Source organism: Topomyia yanbarensis, chromosome 2, assembly GCF_030247195.1.
Source record: "Topomyia yanbarensis strain Yona2022 chromosome 2, ASM3024719v1, whole genome shotgun sequence".
Taxonomy (NCBI): domain Eukaryota; kingdom Metazoa; phylum Arthropoda; class Insecta; order Diptera; family Culicidae; genus Topomyia; species Topomyia yanbarensis.
This window is the reverse complement of record NC_080671.1, coordinates 179,673,937-179,686,965: the sequence shown is the minus strand read 5'-3', so window position 1 is coordinate 179,686,965 and position 13,029 is coordinate 179,673,937. Positions and strand designations below refer to the sequence as shown.

The following is a 13,029-nucleotide window of genomic DNA, read 5'->3' as shown; positions in this document are numbered from 1 at the left end:
AATAAATCTAAGACAGGTCAGGACCACTTCAACAGGCATAAATTTGAAATTTTATCCAAAATCGGCCCATTTTTCAAAAAATCAAAAGTCGCCACCAGTAGGAAGCGTTTTAGCAAACTCACTCCGAAGAAGAAAGTGGTCCCAATACCCTAACCTTTCATTTAAGAAGTGAGCCCGATGACTTTTTTAACATGATGTCATTTTGGGACACCCTATTGTGTTTCCTCTCAACCTATACAAGTGTTCTGAGTTCCAGCTTATTTCGAAGCTCACACATCAAACTACAGCGACTGTATTTATAAATATTAAATATTAACTTTTCTTTATTCAGGACTTTTGATACTTTTTAAAGTTATAATTCAAACTGCTTCGCATAAGTATTATATTAGATAGCATTTCCCCCACTTCGCTTTAATACAGCGAACATCATTCTATCAGATTAATAACACTTGAAACTGTCTAAACTTCATACTAGGTACCAATCATTTGATCGTTCTTTTCAGTTTTGTCATTTCGTGTTGTAATAGGTAATGTTTCGAACGAACTAAATTTAGTGGTATTTGAGTTGCGACATCTGTTATGGATTGTTTATATCGATGGAAAAATAACCATGTATCTAGAAGGAATCACTACATTGTCATTGTTATTCAGAACAAACAGAGCGAACGAGTTACTAAGTTCACTAAGAATTATCCTTGTCTCTCGAATAGAGCAATATTTCTGATCGAATAGTATGAAAAATCCCGCGAATAGCTACTTTATACGCACGCACCACCGTGAATCAAAAGAATTAACATTTCGAAAATTGAATATGGATTCAATAACTACGCTATAACTTCGGCGCTGTTTGCAAAGGAAACAATATCATGATCAGTTAATTTTAAAACTACTCTCTTCAAAGCGCAATAGTTTCAGTTATTTTTTATAAAAGTCATTTTCGAGAGTGACAAAAGGAAGATAAAGACTCTGTAAGATCTATTAACTTTAAACAGTATTTGTAAATGAAAAACTTGACATTTTTTAGAGCATACAGTTTTTGAATCTCAGTTCGTTTGCTATCTGCTAAAACTACTCTTGTTCATTGACATTCTTCTTGTTCTGTAAGGCCTCAAAGCATTTTTTTGCATGAAAGTTAAACTTTTATAACATTCTAACTTGATACATTTAATTTCGATATTTGATCTATCCCATAAAGTTTCCAGTACATAAATGATCTAACGATAGCTAATCAGTTTTGAGTGAAACTCTTGAGCGTTGAGTACATTTCGTTTTGTTTATTAATCAATGTAGTTAGAACAATCTTCACATAGTGTGAAGAGTCCTTAACGTGCAATAACGTTTTGATTGTTTGTTTAAATGTATACGTGAGCAGCACATTGCGTTTTAAGTGTGCAGATCTAAATTTCGAATACTTACTAAATGATAACGCGAATCGTAACGCTGTCCAATTTATTGAAACCTTCGAGCGCGAAATAAAAATTGTTTGTTGATGACGCGACCTCTCATCGATATTCAAGAAAAAGCACGGTTTCTAATGTTGTAGTATTTTGCTGCATTTCTTCAAACTCACTGTGTTGTCTAGTTAGTCTCGGTTACGTATTAAATATCTCTAAAATAAAACACGTGTTAGATAACTTCTATCTCTGAATTACTGTTGCTCAATTTGTTGCTATTTGCTCATTCGATCGTTTTACTCTATACAACCCTTGCTTATGTGTAGGCATGTGTATGTAATTATGGCGACATCATTCTACTATTTTCCTTCCATTTTTGGTTAGTGTATTGTAGGGTTTTTTTTGTTAAAAGCGAAAAACAAAATCTACAAAAATATTCTCAATATGTACACCTACTAATTCGACCGACTGCCTTTCATATGGGACAACAGAAAACATCACACTTCCACAGACTACAAATTCCAAAAAGTTGAAAATGTTTTACAAAAACGTGACATAACTCAATATAAATGCAATTTGTACCAGCAAACGGATTTTGAGTTACTTGTCGTAGAAGTTGATGGATCAAGTGATTGCAAATTTTCTTACAGCAACGAAAATTGGTCACCGGGATTCTAGCATTGAAGAGTTTAAAAGTTGTGCTAAACTATGAATGCATGTATGTATGTAGGTAGCCACCATCCTAGCTTGAGTCTTGCTCTGCATGCGGCTTCTGAGTTCAGCATACCGCTGTATGAAGGGCCAGAAGAGGAGTGGCAGACCCTAGGCAATTACACCTACTCAGTTTCCACGGGAATCAAAGAATTTCCTTCCAACAATACGATCCATCAGATTGAATAACGAATTTCGCGATACTTGTCAAGCTTTCCACGAGATGGTTTGCTTGCGTGAAATTGATTACAAATGTTGGAGAGAAATGTATCTGTCGCGAGCGACAAACACTTTTCCTCTTTGACTCCGATTGGCCATTCACTTCATTGCCCAGTTGTAACTTCAATGATGCCCTGATGCATCCTTCTCACCACGTAAATCATATGCATATAATATAATATATAATTTAAAAGTTGTGCTAAATTATAGGCAAATAAAACCGAGGTGTAAAACTTTTTATAATTCAATCAGCTTTGGCGCAAAAGGATACCGCTTATTAAACAAAAAGAAACCTCAAAGTGACGCTGAGTAATTATGTGTTTAATGAAACGGTTTACATTGTTTTCTGAAACGGCCGTGTTCTTTAGAGGCACTTAGGGAGGAGACAGCAAAAGATCACACATAGTCAATTGAGACAAATTTGTTAACAAATTAAAAGTATCCATTTGCTTATTTCTTGAAGTACCCTGCCTTTGTAAAAACGTACAGTACTTCAGCAATCTTTGCATATTAAAAGTGTTTTATAAGAATTCATCGGCTATGAAATAAGGTTAAACTTTAGGCATAGACATAAGATTTTTATAAAGATGTTTAACCACGAATTACAATTTTTTAAATATTTGTTAGATAATATCGTGTACACTCCCAAAGGACTATCAGAATACTTTTGAAACTGATGCCGAAGGAGCGGCGGAATATTAAAAACGGAAAAAACGCAGCTTCAGAAGTCAATCAAATTCTTATATGAGTTCATTTTATATAGATTATGGAAGAACCCATGATTATTTTCAATCCATAGATTTTATAGATCCACCCTCTTTCTTAGTTGAAACAAAATTACTACTTTATCGGCATACCTTTTCCTCATCCCAAGCCGCTCAAAGCTACGCCATTTCTTCTACCCATTCACTCCTTTCGTTTGTTGTTCTATTTTTCGCCCATTAATTTAAATCAAATGGCATTTAATGACAACATTGTATGTGTTTGAGGATATATATTCGAATTTGAACGTTATTATCGTAGTATTAAGCATAAAATGGCTAATCCAATGCCAAGTTTGCTTAATAAAGCGCAGATTAAGGATTAAACCATAGTGTTGATCCAATAAGTGCACGCGCGTAGAAAAACTGCGCACTTGAGATTCCCTAGAGCAGTCAGTCAGTCTATATCTAAAAACATTTACATCCAGCGGAAATGGACACGAACAATATGTGTCCTCTCGATAATCAATATTTGTAATGGAATCTATCACCTTAATTTTCGGCACATTGGCAATACTCTTGTGACTCTCCTCTTCGTCGTGTATCACACGAAAACGCAACTTTTTTTATTTTCATAAAATCATCTTACTTTCCATAACTGGCTGTATTTTTTTCCTAGCAAATTAAAAACAAACCCACAAATATACAGATACAGACAACCGTATACAACGTATTGCGACGAAAACATCAGTAGTCTCTTTCCTAAAATCGACTCCTCGGCGCTAATAATTGTATTGAAATCCAGTCCAATACATGTCCAGTTAGTGCATTAGAAATAAACTCCTGCTATCTTTGTTCTTGGTACCTTCCAATCTTCTACCGGAAGATAGCTAGTATATACAACATTTTTGTCTTTCGACGTGTTGTTTATATTGGTATGTCACTGAAATCTATACACATATTTCTAATCTATTTAGGAGTTAGGATTAGCCCATGTACGGTTCTACGAAACTACTCATAAGAACGGATTGTTCGAGTTGGACGAAGCGGTCGTGGCACCAGCAGTCTAAAAATGTACAAACAATATTTGTAATCGTAATTTCCAGGCATATTCGTATCTTTCTTACCACAAAAGGATTCCCAAAGTGCCCGAAGTGGTTCAGCGGTTGATGCATGCTAACCGCCGTGACACCGTTAAACTGTGGTGCTACCTGAGAACCGAGGCCGCCCGAGCCGTACGCAGTACTACTCGGCTGGTGGAAGGCATTTGTGAAACTAACTCCGTTGGGCACATTGCCATTGATTAGATTCGCATGCGTAAATCCATTCTGGTACGGTGATGTCGCGTAGAAACCATTTGTAGTCGTTCCAGTCGCCGACGCGGAACCCGGTATGGTCCAGTTAACGCTCTGCTGTTGATGCTGCTGTTGCTGCTGGAACGGATTTGCTGACTTGAAAGGATTCGCCGTAGATGCTGAAAAAAGAGGTGTTTATTATTGTTACCTCTCAAGCCACATTCGAAAGGTCATACTTTGATGAACATCACTGGTATGGTTTCCATTTATCATACCATTGCTCGTACCGTTCACGATGTTGTTATTGTTGTTGTGGTTGTTGTTCGTTTCGCACTCGAGCTTGATCTCTCGGAACTGGTCATCCAAATCTTTCAGTGCAGCATATCTATCTATGGACGGTGCTGCTGCACTGGTAACAGTCACAGACCTTGAGCTGGTTGAAATTGGAACACCTGAAATGAAAAATGTTTGCGTTGTGTAAGTGTTGTACGTTTTACAATTAAGTAAATGCAGTATTAGAAATTTCGAATACTTGAATGGTTATAAAAAACAAGCTAAATAATCTACGAAAAACTTTCCTTTGTGAATTAAATATAAAATTGGAAATAAGAATCAAAAAATGTGTTGAGAGTACTAACCGTCACCTCGTACAATGGCGGGCTGATATCCTTATCTTTTTAAAGATTAAACTATTTCGAATAATCAGCCTCAAACATGATACAAATATACGAATGACCTTCCTACACCTACTAAAGACGTAGAATAGAGTTTGACGATCAAGGGTCGTGTCGGAGCAGTTGCTTAGGAGGGATTTTTCGAACACGCGTATAGCGTGAGTAACACCGTAGCATGCTAACAGCAATGAATTAAAGAAGCTACTAAATATGTTTAGCAGATATTTTCTCATGCATGACAAACGATTCAAGTGTAATTAGCAAGCACATATGACTCAACAATCACTTGAAAAAATGCTGCAAAATTTTGGTTTCAGCTCAGAATAACCTGCTTCCGGTTTCCATACATCTGTAAGCGAATAGCATATAGCATTCTAAAAATTGGCGCTGAGATAAATAAATTTTGCAAAAGTCATCATTCTTAGGTAAACTTTTGAGCTTTGTATTTTTTGAGATTTTCGAATAAATACCTACGAAAATTAATGGTATCAATAGATTGTTACCAGATCCCACATATCAATAAATTGTTAACAAATTCCAGCTCATCTGAACGCATTTCGTACAAAAACGATACTTCTTTTCAATTTGAATAAATGGAATAATATTTTTGGTATTGGAAAAACTGAGTGAAATAAACTTGTAACCAAATCAAGCAAAATTCGTTAAATCCATTACAAATTTTACAGATATTTTACCTGGTGAGTATTCAAAGGATAATAAGCACATTGGACCGTCAATAATTTTGATCATTTTTGGAACCCTGCTAATTCAAATGGTACTAGGCTCCGCAAACCATAACCTTTTTTAGATAGCTCACTTACAAAAGTTTTCAAGTTTCGATAGTAATAGGGGAACCCGGGGCTATTAAGACCGTGGGAGTAATTCAGACCCCACGAGTTCTCAGAAAGACTTTCTGACTGTCGTACATATTCGAGGGAACCGCTATTCTAAAATACTAACTTTGACAGCTGAATCTCATTCTGTAGTTTTTGACGTAGGACTACGTCTTTGTTTTCGATAGGGGGGGGGGGGGCACTCTGCAAATTCTACAAAAATGGTATGTAACGAAAAGTGGTACAATTTTAAACGTATATAATTCAGCCATCTCACGATAAATTTTCAAATTTTTTGCACAAATCGCCCCGAAATACTTCTAAGAATAGATTCCACTAGATAACCCCAAAGATTTTTGATATGATAGCATTGAAAAATTAAATAATATACAACCTTGTCAAAATATCGCGCATTAACACACAGAAGATAGCGCTTCCCGAGCCCTGTACGACGGATTGGTGTACCTAGCGCGCAACGCTTCTATGAATGACGTCATCATCGACTATTTAAAGAACGGACTTGGCCAGACACGCTCAGTTTACTGTTGAACGGCTGGCGAAGCAGATCACTGTGCTGTGTTTTTTACAGCCAGTGTAGCTGAGCTAGAAGTCCGTCACACTGGCTGTGGAGGGACGCTACCCTGTGTCGTCCAACAGGCGACCGCTCTAACTGCTTCCTAAATGCCACTGTAATATTGCTAGTAAATTTTTGGTTTAACTAGCACATGTATTTGCTATTTGCGCTTGAAATTAAGTAATGTAGTGGTAGTAATAAGCTTCCCATTTTGGTTTAAATGCAAGGACAGTTTTTAAAACAGGATTTGATTAATTAGTTTAGCTCATCTAAGCAATTTTATCAGTTCTGTAATTTAAAAGGAATTTTACGGAACTTGGTGAATTTGGCCCCACTTGCAACTGGTATAATCAACCTGCACAAAGTGTTGCACAACGCAGGGCTGTTTTTTGGAACAAAATCATTCAGCCCTTCGCTATGCAAAATCACGATATTATGACAGATTGGCTAAGCGCGGCCGTTCCTTTCAATCGGGAAAGGCCGCGTGGAATTTTGGTGAAACGCGCTAATAGTGTCGTGGTGGTACTAGTTGTCTCTTTCGCTCTACCCATCATCATCAGCGTTGACTCATTTTGCATTGCACGCTTGGGTTCAATGTTTGGGGCGAATGTGTTGGTAGGTAGGGGAACTGGCGGTAAAATGAACACGTTAAGCAAAGTCATTATTTTCCAACTAATAAGTGAATGAGTTATCACCTTATGTTTCTTGTTAGACATGTTTTGTACATATCTGGTAAAAATACTTCGTCAAAAACATATTTTTTCAAACATGATTCTTGATTTCTAAACATGTCCAAAAATGAGACATGTTTATAGCGAGTGAGTAAAATGAACATGTGGCGGTGGTAAAATGAACAGCTTCTGGTGACCTGTAAAATGTCCTGTATGTATGCAATGCGCAGCGTTGGAAAGCATTTTCCGATCAATACTAATATCCCAACAAATCATGAGCTTTGCATACACACAGGGCATTTTGCAGGCAAAAATAATTGTCACGGAAGAATTGAATTTTCATGACGTAATATTAACCATTTTACAATCCTGTGGCATCGAAACACATCTACAAACTTGGGGTTATCCATGGGTGTTTAAACTTTTAGGATATATTTGAGAGCAACTAGAAAGCTTGTTCTATAGATGAGATGTGATTATATTGTCTAAAATTTGATTTTTCTTCATCGGTCCGGGTGTTTTTTCCCACACACTAAGTACTAAGAAAATAAATATTTTACATTAAGTAGTATAGTCCTACGTCTACAGTTCGTGCAACCCCATAGGGCTGCCCCTTGTAGTTTTTTAGAAAAGAGTTAACAAGTGTTTCATTTTTTTTGCTATCCTCAAAACAAAAATCGTTATAGTGGTAAAATCGTGATTAAAGTAACAAATAAAAGTGAAAAAACTAACAGGTAAGTGTTTTGGAAAGTTTGAGGCTCCTATTTTAAGGAACAATCTCGACTGCAACCACCCAAATTGCCTGTAGGCTACAGGGAATTTGGCGCACCGAGCAACAGACGACGGGCACGACTAACTAGTGATTGGTTAGTTGGAGCGAAAAAAGCCGAGCGCAGAAAAGTGAGTGAATGGTCTGTTCATACTGAGGCAGGTTTGGCGCAGCGACTGGCAACCGCGTAAGGGGTAAACCCAGCCACCCCGAAGCAAGCATCTCTATCTTAACGGGTGTTCTATAAAAATGAGAATGATTTCAATACCTTTCTGTAATTAAAGTAAAGAGCGTAATTTTTTTTCTCTCCAAGAAAATTGCTCTCTGGACTCCCTAGAAATGGGTGGCTTTTGTCTTTTCGTTCAGGTGCTGTCAGTTCAATCGAATATGGCGTCGAAACAGCAAGCACTGTTGTACGGTTTCACGAAACGCAAGGTAATCTTGGAAAAAAAGTTTACGGTAGACCACTTTCGGGACGAAAACGTGCCCGTGAGTACAGTTGACCCGATACTGGCATCTCTGAGCGGGGAGCGGAAGGCCAGTAGCGGCCGTTCGGCAAAGATAATGATGAAGAAGAAGGAAACGCTGAAAAAGCTGTTCGACAACAAGGACGGAACGAGTTTGCGTTACGCCGGCCGAAAATATCACTACTCCCACACCTTGATTCACCGAACTCATAAGATGGAGGACATCATCTGTCACGGACACTGACAAGCAGTCGTGAAATCGCAGTGCCGGTGGATGACGAAGAACTACCGCGGGACGTCGTTCATGCTGGACGACGAAAGTTACTTTCCGCTCTCGAGGACCCACATTCCAGGAAATGACAGCTACTATTCCAGCGACAAGTCGGCCACACCCCCTGAAGTAAAATATAAGTTTAAGCATAAATTTGAAAAAGTTATGCTGTTCATCGTCATATCGGACAGAGGAATTTCAAAGCCGTGGCTCCAACCAGGAGGATTGCCTTGAGAAAATTCTTCTGCCGTTCTTAAAGAAGCATCATGCGGATGGGAATTATAAATGAACATCACGCCAAGAAGACGCTGGAGTATCTTGAGCAGAAAAAGATACCGTACGTGCCGAAAGAAAGGAACCCGACCAACTTGCCCCAGTGCCGTCTCATTGAGGATTTTTTCGGCTCCCTCAGTGTCCTACTGTACAAAAATTGGAGGGCCAAGGATACGAAGCAGTTGACCACCAGGATCCGGAATTGTATCCGGAAGATCCAGCACTCTTGTGAGTCCATCGAGATTAAGTTGCGTCGTACGGCTGACCAGGGCCCCTTCTCCTTCATTGACGTTTTTTAGAAGAAAAACATGTTGTTAATAAAAAATACTGAATACGCTGATTTTTTTTTTGTTTTTTAGCTACATGACTGAAAAAATTCTCATCTTTTATTGAACACCCATTATAATAGAATTCGATTATCCCTGTTCTAGTCAATATACGTATTCATTATAGAATGGATTCTCAATTTTTTCTATTATCATTATGCTCAGTAGCTAGATGAGTGAAGACATTTCAGGGTTTCACAAAATAAATCTCTGCTCATTAAGGACATAAGAAATATTTATCCACTATTTCCCATTGCTAGAACCGAATGTCCGCCTGGTTCGACTTGAACAGGCCACACCGACCCGAAAGAGCTGCTTATCATTTCTAAGAGCCGGTGTGCTTGGTCAAGTCTGAATTGCTCCGTAGGGAAGTCCGAATCATCCCTACACTGTAGATAAAAAAAACGTAGTTTTTGCAAATCGTCGTTTAGCGCTGCCATGGAATGGTGCACAAGCATTTTTATGGCTCCAGAATGTAACTGACGTGCGAACTCACTAATAATTAGGACCTTTGACTGATAAATTCTTTCATATCTACCCACCTAAAAGGGCGATTTGCTAAGGTAGGTCCGAATAGCCCGGGTTCCCTTATGGAAAATCGGGAACAAAAACTCAAAATTAAGGATGATGATATAGGAACCCTCCATCAGTGCATGGAATACTCCGTGAACTGCAGATGCTTTTAACAGCAAAGATAGAATTACGTTAGCAACCGACGGATCCACGAACAGAGTCGTTTATGTGCAAACCGAAGGGGAAGAGAATCTTCTTCCAACGATAAGATCCATAAAAATGAATAATGCAATTTCCAATCCTTGTAAAGGCAGTTACAGTTTGTATGAGAAAGGCACGTCAATGTTATTACCGCTTGTCAGATAAGAACGTTAACAGAGACAGCAGGATTCCGAAGAATTTGAAGAATCATTTTGAGATTAAAAGCTCATGCTCCCTCCCAACCCAATTCACAGCAGTCCAGAATGTAAATTTAGCACGAGTTTTAGCTCTTTTGCTGAAACTAGCTATAACAATTGTTTTCGGTGCTATGCATAATATTCAAGCATTCCAAACGACGTTTTGCATCTAGCGGAATAATTAGATACTATACCATTGACAAAATCGACGCTTATGTAACCAAATATAGCATTTAGTGACCCGACCACCGACCGATTTAATTGTTGCTTTAATTTTCATGGCAGTGATGCTGGCTAGACAGAGATGTCTTTCACGATAGGGGGCTTGATACAACCGATCCTCCTAATTAAATCTCCAAATGGTAATCAAACTTTGATGTCAATTTCCATGCTTGAATGGTAGTACATTATACAGTTTTTACTTGATAAGACAGATACTCTGTTATTGACACTTTGTGTGAAGCCAGGTTATCCTAGATTTATCGCCGTTGAGTTAATAATTGGATTTAATGCGTACCTGAAACGTATATTGCCTGACTCACACTTTTATCGTTTTCCAAGAACTCTAATTAGTTTCAAAAACCTTTTTCAGAGTAATCAAATAATTTAACCTATTGGCGAAACTGGGTTCTACTCAAAAAATGACTATTATTATAAAAGCCTAATTCAGAATTTATAAAATCACATCAGTCAAGCGAATGAGCCGATATCATGAATATACATTCGTTCATTATGAAAGATTCAAACAAAAACTAATCAACAGCTACTACAGCTCACGAAAATTCGAAATAAAAACGCAAAAATTAACTATAACAAAAACGCTAATGAATACACTACAGGAATGTAACACAGTGGCATAGGTTGAACAAAATAATTAATAACAACGGCATGCTGGCAGCTAAGCATTTAAGCAAACGAATGACTTGACAACGCAACTTACTCCATCGATTCTGATTTGAGCAATAACGTTGCTGTTGACTCTGCTGCTGCTGTTGTTGTTGTTGGTGATGTCTCAACGAATCGGTCGCTGCCTGTTGACTTTGGCCATTACAACTCAAACTGCTCGCACTACCAAACATGGTGGCTTGCTCGTTGGGAGGCCGCTGATTAAATTGATGCCAAAGATTCCACTGTATATTATTGTTTTGATTGGTGGTGTAGTTGAGACTATTACTTCCACCGCCACCGCCGTTGGGATAATAGTTCTGAAAGCAAACGTAACCATTCGACCGTTGGACAGCTCCATAGTATGGACCAGCAACGTAGGTGTTCGGTTTGTACTCCCCGAAAGCGGTAAATTGAGTGTCGTTACAAGTTGAAGAATCACTGCATGCACCAACCACACCTACAGGGACGGAGGCGGTCGAGCTGGTGCTATTGTTATTGTTCAACAGACTGTAATTGTTGATGAATAGGTCGTTATTCATGCTGTTGACACTGGTGGTACTGCTGCTGCTGTTTGTCGTACTGCTGTCTATATGGTTGCCATTGCTGAAGATGGAGCCATTCAAGTGTTCTATTTTTACCCAGTTTCATCAGAGAAGCCAAACCGGAGTGAAAAAAATAGCAGCAAGTAACACGAAGGGAGAGAGAGAAGAAAATAAACCAGTTAATAGTTAATGTTATTGCACTTGACCGTGTTATGTCGGATATCCGATAAAACATCGAATGACAACAATCAAAAGGATGAAAGTGGGTCGCATGCATAAATCGGTAATTGTCTGATTAAATAGTTGTAACAGGCTTGATCGACTCTTTATGTGTATGCAACATTCATTTATATTACTTATTATTACAAATTACACACATTCAACTTGATGTAAGTGGTTTTTGTATTTGAATATCAACTTTTTTGCGTAGTCCACAAACTATCTGGTGATAAAAAATTTAATCGATTTCAATAACCGATCCAAACTCTTACGTCCTTGAGTAGATTGACAATCTAATAAGGATTGCACAGAAATCAGAATCAGCACGAAAAATGTTCATGGAAACTAACAAAAAGTATGAATTGCAACATGACATGATGTTTGAAGATTTTAGGGTAGTAGTTAGCTCCGTCGAACCTATGGTCATCGCAATACCATTTATATTGAATATTAATAAACCAGTATTTTAAAGCGGATAAATAGTGTGAATTCTCATCAACAGTTTATGGAATGAACAATAATATCAAAAATGAATTGTTCGTATTACATGCAACAATTGATTTACCCATTATACTCACGTTAATCAAATCATGATACTAAACGCAGAAATGCTTGTACCGTAATTGCAAAAGCTATTTTAATTTGTGTTTTGTGTGACAAGCGACCAGGGCTATGAATTGCTTTTCAAATATGTATTCAAACCTCGCACCCGGTTTAATGCATAATCGGTTAGATTTGACTACAGTGCATGTCATAAGTTAAGTGTCATGACTACCGAATTTCGATTTCGATTTGTAATTTATTCATCGTACGGTAGCCTGTTACATGAGTTTGATTTAGGTCAAGGAAGGATCATGATCTAATAGCAGCAGAAAAATCATAAGATTACTAATCACTGTCCGAATATGGCCTCTTTTCCATTCGAAAAAAACACATGTGCTACTTTTAGTATTTAACAAGATGCCGTCGAGAAAAAATGGCCGCCCATTTGTAACTGAATTATTCCATAATGAACGTCACCGCGCACGGATTTCGAACAACGGATTGAAGCCGTAAACAGCTTGCATTGCCGCGAACCCACATGGACCAACATGGCTGTAGCAGCGTTGGCCGTATTATCAAACGATAATGAATGGAAGCGTGGCAAGCACTTGACCAAGGCCTGGGAAGACTTAACCAAGAGAATTTTGAAAAATCATTGCAAAAAATAATTACAAAAGATATACTGTAATTATTTTTTCCATATTGTCGAGATCCTTAGGTAGCAGTAAAAAATTTAGAAAGGTTGCAT

The 13,029-nt window shown here is 37.9% G+C and overlaps 1 protein-coding gene across 10 annotated transcripts in view; it reads right to left on the bottom strand.

The window, feature by feature from the left end:
- Positions 1 to 291: 291 nt before the first annotated feature.
- LOC131682281 (uncharacterized protein DDB_G0283357) overlaps positions 292 to 13,029 on the bottom strand; it is a 154,220-nt gene continuing 141,482 nt past the window's right edge. For 9 of the 10 annotated variants that reach the window (XM_058963654.1, XM_058963657.1, XM_058963653.1 and 6 more), the window contains exons 5-8: positions 11,030 to 11,605; positions 4,557 to 4,772; positions 4,153 to 4,499; positions 292 to 4,091 (exon numbers count right to left, since the gene is read on the bottom strand). In XM_058963654.1, coding sequence (XP_058819637.1) covers positions 4,041 to 4,091; positions 4,153 to 4,499; positions 4,557 to 4,772; positions 11,030 to 11,605 — 1,190 coding nt within the window. In that variant the 3' untranslated portion in view covers positions 292 to 4,040. The remainder of the gene's footprint in view (positions 4,092 to 4,152; positions 4,500 to 4,556; positions 4,773 to 11,029; positions 11,606 to 13,029) is intronic. The other variant, XM_058963660.1, reaches the window with a different exon arrangement.